The sequence below is a fragment of the Orycteropus afer genome, unplaced genomic scaffold, assembly GCF_000298275.1.
Source record: "Orycteropus afer afer isolate SDZICR_OR568_19922 unplaced genomic scaffold, OryAfe1.0 scaffold00404, whole genome shotgun sequence".
Taxonomy (NCBI): Eukaryota; Metazoa; Chordata; class Mammalia; order Tubulidentata; family Orycteropodidae; genus Orycteropus; species Orycteropus afer.
Window position 1 is genome coordinate 2,077,367 of NW_006921991.1, and position 5,802 is coordinate 2,083,168.

The following is a 5,802-nucleotide window of genomic DNA, read 5'->3' on the forward strand; positions in this document are numbered from 1 at the left end:
TTTCTTAGATTCTCAAATAATTTTTGTAGAACTAGAAAAAGTATTCTTGTTAGTTTTTTTTTCTTTAATCTTATAACTACAGGAAAATTTTCATTGTTTCCCATAATCTTCAGAGGGAGAAATTTTGCACTTTCTCTCTGTAATCATTAATAACCATGAATTTTTAGTTTGAATGGAAATCCTTATTTTCCTAGTTCTTTATTTTAAAATTTTAAGTTCCGATAGTTTAGTGACTGGTCAAGCTAAGTCAAAGATGGAGATGATCTTTTAAAACTTACATGGAAAACAACTCCCATGATGCAGAAATATTGTTTGATTACCTCTAAGAAACTCCCCTCCTATAGACAAGCCCCCACTCTGAGGCATCACTATGTATTTCTCTTTCTTTTTAATACTAGATGATGTGTTAGCAGTGAGGAACAACTAGCAAACTGATGAAACAGAATTTCAGGCAAAATTAGATGCTAGCATAAGCATGGGATTTTGTGTTCAAATTTTAAAAAATTTTCCCCTTTATTGTGTTTGTGTCTTTCAAGTGCTAATATTTGCTAGTGGCAGTAGAGTATTTCCCCCAAATAAAGTAAGCATAACTCATACTCATGAACTTACTAATGAGTCTTACCTTTTGCTCTTCCAGTAAAATGCTTGTGTGTCCCACCTCTCCTCCCTGGCCCAGGACGAGTAGCCTTGCTCTACCAGTAGGCCGTCAGACTTTGCTAAAAGTTTGACTGTTCAATGTCGTCAGGGCCATAGTCTACCTCAGCGATTCTCAGACTTGTTCCTGGGGAAGAGCACGTGGAAGTTATGCTATACTTTGGGGAGCATTATCAAAATAAATATTATTTTTCCCCTACCCTTACTTTTTTTCTAACCCTGAGCAGGATGCTACTGTTCACTTTCAGAGGGCCTAGCTTGCAAAACAGCTGTGTTTCCTGGAAGTATCATTTGATTTAATGATTTAATGACTTAGGTTAAACAGAATAAAAATTTGCCCCAATAGAAACTCGCCACTATTCCTTGCTCTGCTTTTGTCCTCAAGGTCTTCAAGAGCTGTAAGTCTAATAAGATCATTTGAAACACTTGACTGTTTGTCTAGATGACTCTTTTTTAGCCAGCGTTTTGAACATCGTAAGTTTTTGTTTTAATTGGACAGAGCATTATCTGAGGGAAGGTTTCAAAACAAGGGGTATCACCTTGCTTGGCGGGCATGGAAATTGGAAATACCCCATCCCACCTCAGTTGTCCCTGTCATTGTTCACAGTCCCCTGTGCATTCAGAGCAGTGGGACCTGGAAGCTGACACTATGACTCCTGTTGTTTTCCCTCTTTCGAATGGAGTGTTTCTAAGAAGTAGACAAGTTGCTCTCCCTCTCTCAGTTATCTCTCTAAACGTGGTCCAGCTTTTCATTCTTCAGACTTAATATGAAGGCCTATGACTGGTCTCCAGTTTGATGCTTAAATTATAAGCCATAATAGAACCGATTCCTTCACTAATTTAGAGCAGTGCATTTCATTTTACCTGCCAGTGGTACTCTCTGTGGAGCTGTGTGTGTGTGCAGGGGGGACAGTGAGGACATTCAAACTGGAGGAGTTTGTGAACTTTCTGTGCACGTACTCATGGTGCCAGAGGTATTTGGGCTTTAGCTTTGTGTCTGGTCTTATGCTGTTGATAACTTCTACTTGTAACAAAATAAAAATAATTTGACATTTTACACTGAATGAGCCCTGTGACCTCATGTTTAAATACAGTCTTAGGACTGATAGGATTAAACCTCAATTAAGTTGTTTAAAGAATTCTGGTGTCCTAGATGCTAAGTGGAAACCTTTTAATGTTGATATGGATGCCACTGTTGGTTTCAAACTTCCTTGTTGAAAACCTCCCTCTACTGTATTAATACATGTTCTTGTTTTAAGGTTCTGAGGAATATAATTTTAAAAAAAGATAATTTGATATCTTGTTTAGAATCTTAGAGTCATGGAAACCAGTTTTTATCATATGGGGCTCTGGGGTGGAACCTAAGTCTTTATTAAACTTGGGCCATACTCCTCAAAGAGAAGATTGCACTATATAATCGAGTTAAAGAATCTAATCAATTGGATTCTCTCTTGTTAATTGAGGTTTTCCTATTTTTTGAGTTATGTGCAAATGGCTCTTTATATGGGGTATAATCCAATGCACCAGCATTTGCAGAGGCAAGCCCTGATTCTGATGCCCTCACTGTTACATGGGGACTTTGGGCTCATTCTGTAATATTCTTAACTTCTGCCTAACGGTCTCTAATTAATTTTGCGGATGAAGCTCTTGCAGCGGATTCATTGAAGGCAAGTTGAGTTAAAGACTCTTCCTCTTCCTTCTTTCGCCATCATTTGCTCTCCCTTTCCCCCTCTCTTGTTTTTCTCTCCCCTTCTCTTCTCTCATTCACTGTCAGGAAAGACTACCTTTGAAGGGACAATTCTGTACCGAGCTGCACCAGGAAAGACGGAGGGCCACAGACGCTATTACAGTGAGTGACCTTAACAGCAGGAGGCGATTGTAAAGATAAGCTCCGAGCCCTTGTGTTTTTGATGCAGCTGTGCTTTTCTGAGCTGCTAATGCTTATGCCAAGTGTCTGTGTGAACTTCTGACCCAAGGATATGTCCTTATTTGTCTCAGATAAGTGCCATCTCCTTGGTGTTGCTACGGGAGCATTCTCACCACCAGTCCCTGGTGCTTCTTGTTTGCTTTGTGGCTCTATCATGTATGTGACATGCGTGCATGAACCATGCGTGCAGAGAAGGGGACAGTAGCATTTGCCATGGCATATGCATTTGTACCAGTATTTTGGGGCTTCGGCGGGGTGGGGTGTAAGATGGCTTGCCATGGAGATGCCAGCCTCTCGTGATTATTGCCTTTTCTGATTAGATCATTGGAAGCACATAAGCCATTTATTCATTGCATTGTTCAAAGGAATAAGAATCTGGCATGGAAGTCCATGCCAGAAATGGTGTTTGGCTTTGCTCACCCAGCCAATCACCACACAGCAGGACCAACGTGTAGCCTTTTGTGCTGTGAAAGAAAGCTGCCAAATGTTGAGGGGAATGAGATGGATGAGACTCTGAATTAGCCTTGCGAAACCCCTAGAGCAGTCCCTGCCACCTAGTAAGCACTGTACATGTGTGTGCCAAGTGACAAACAAACAGATAAAAGTGGCTCACCGATCCAAATCAGTCAGTGCTGGAATAGTACATTAAATCACACGAAAGTGGACAGTTGTACAACTGATGATAGCAAATTGGAGGAGGCTTTGTTGATTTTTCACCTTGAAAGAAAACCATCCGCTTTACTGTATTCATATATACATGATACAAGAGAAGGTTCTATACTTCTCAAACTTCTTATGGTAAAGTTTATTTCCATCTCATTGTGAACAGAGACGTGGTCCTTCTGCACATAATTGCTACACAGGCAGCACTCCGCCTGTACCTCATGCAGGAGCTTGACAGTACCTTGACTGGTCTGTGCTCTGTCCCCAAGACGAGTCACTGGCTGTATGTCCAGAAGTCTCACCAATGCACATTGCTATAAACCTTTCTAAACACTTACCTCACTGTGTCCCTGTAACAAACTTTTTGTGGGCCGGCCCCAGTCCACAGACCATGCTCTGGGTTGTACTGCATGGGAATGTCATCTGGCATTCTGCATGACATGGGGACATTTTATGGGATAGTGTATGTGATAGGCACCAGCGGCTAAAAGATGTAGCACCAAACAGATACAAAGATCAAAAAACACTCTTCTTTCCTTCCAAACAGAAGGAACTACATTTGGAGTTATTTCCCTAAGCCATGTACTCAGCTATTTAATTACATATTTAAAAGTGATCTAACCAGGCTGCCAGAATTTCCAGAAGAAAAATCTGTATGTTTCCTTCCAAGGTCATGCTTGTGTGGTTGAATGCCTATGCAACCTCTCCCAGTGTAATATAAAGAGTGCTTCTCACAGTGATTCATGTGAAGTTACGATGGGCCCAGAAGGCAGCTACCACCTAGAAACAGAAGCTTAGTGAAAACTAGGATGGCAGTGAATGGAAATGTTATGGTTCTAGCTAATGAGAAATGAGAGAAGAACCCTTCACCTTACTCTCTTGAAGAACTGAAGCTCCGCGCCCTGATCCATTTGCCCTGCTGCCTTGTGGTGGTGGTGGTGGTGTATGTGGGGCTGGGGGGTTACAGCGTGCCTATGGTTCCTTTCCACTAACCACTTCTTGATTCCACTCTCAGATGGTTCTTTCCAAAGCAGAAAAGAATATCCAAGCCGTTTGTCACATAGAAAGAATCCATACAGCAAAATGAAAACATGTTAAAGGGGAAATGACACAACATTTAGACTCCAAAATTACACCTCCAGTAGGGATATTTCCAAAAACAATGAACAAATAAGCACACAGGAGGATAAGGAATCCAGAGCACACTCTGTGTTTGCACACTCACGGCCGGTCTCGCAAATTGCAGCCGTGCCCCGGTTGCATGGTGCCCTCTGTCCTTACGATGCTGTTCTTTAGTTAATTAGCACGTACAGTAAGGATCATTCCCCCTCCCCACCGTTTGGCTTGTAAAAATCATTTTATTGAAAACAGCAATAAACAAAACCATTGTTTTAAGGGTTTGATTGCTGAAAGTTGTTAGCAATTTATAATGATCTTTCTGTATTTTGTCTGTTTTCGTTTAACAGTTTCTTCCTGCACTGAGACTTCCTTAATTGAATGACTTCAACATTTTATGACATTTTATGCAAGCGGTTATTTGGTGTATCATTCTCCTGTGCTAGGAGGCCTCCTTACCCATACGAGACAAGTGCACTCCTGGCTAATAGAGAGCAAACTTTGATGGCGTGCTTTCATCCCTGAGGCATCGTTATCATGTGGAGATGTGCAGGAAATGCTTGGGAGCTGTCCTGCTTGTCAGGAGGCTTTAAGAGTCAGGTTTAATGACAGAATTTAGTTTCCCATAAACTATCCTTTGAGTCCTGCCCTTTGATGGTGTAACCGATATATTGACCATCCTAGGAAAAATGTACACTCAGACATGAACTGGACCCCAGTAGGCTCTTTCAGGAACATGATTGTGGGCAAAGATTGGGCAGAAAGGAATCTGGGGAGGTAAGTGTCCTGCTGTCTTGCTGGTTGCTGTTTGATTTCAACACAGACCACAAGAGGTCAAAGGAAGGGTGTCATGTCCTCAGTGTTCTTCTTTGGGAAAGGGATTCAGTTTTGAGGAAAATGATGGTCTTAAGTAGGCAGAAGAGTTGCGGAGGGGGGTGCTGACCTCTGGCTTCCTTTCCCTCTTTAACAAACAGGATCATCTTGCTAGTGAATGAACCCTTCTTAATGTCCGGTTTAGTTTAATGCCTTCCTAGAGGAACACGTCTGCATGCATTTATTCCTTGTGAAGCCATCCAAAGAGATTTAATTCTTTGGCAGTCATAATTTTGTGTGGTTTCTTTAATTGCTAATTTGTTTAAATAGCTTTTAGCTTTAGTTTCCCTTTAGGAAATGTTACTTTCCTTGCTAATTGCTAATTGACATGAGTCATAGAGATTGGAGGTACAGTATTTGGTGTACTGCCTGGACCAGGAGGGGAGGAGGCAAGGTGCAGGGGGCAGCGGGGGGTGGTGGTGAAAGGGTTGTTATCACACAGACTGTGGCAAAACGAACATGGATCAGAGCAAGGCTTCAGCTGAAGAGAGGTGAAATCAAAGAAATTACTTTGAAGTTAGATTTCCTGAAAAGTTGTTTTTATTCACTTCTTAAAAGGGCTACATAGT

General features: G+C 41.6%; 1 protein-coding gene across 1 annotated transcript in view; it reads left to right on the forward strand.

The window, feature by feature from the left end:
• SH3KBP1 (SH3 domain containing kinase binding protein 1) overlaps positions 1 to 5,802 on the forward strand; it is a 370,819-nt gene that overhangs the window by 177,501 nt on the left and 187,516 nt on the right. Inside the window, exon 5 of the mRNA XM_042782665.1 lies at positions 2,429 to 2,503. Within this exon, the coding sequence (XP_042638599.1) occupies positions 2,429 to 2,503 (75 nt within the window). The remainder of the gene's footprint in view (positions 1 to 2,428; positions 2,504 to 5,802) is intronic.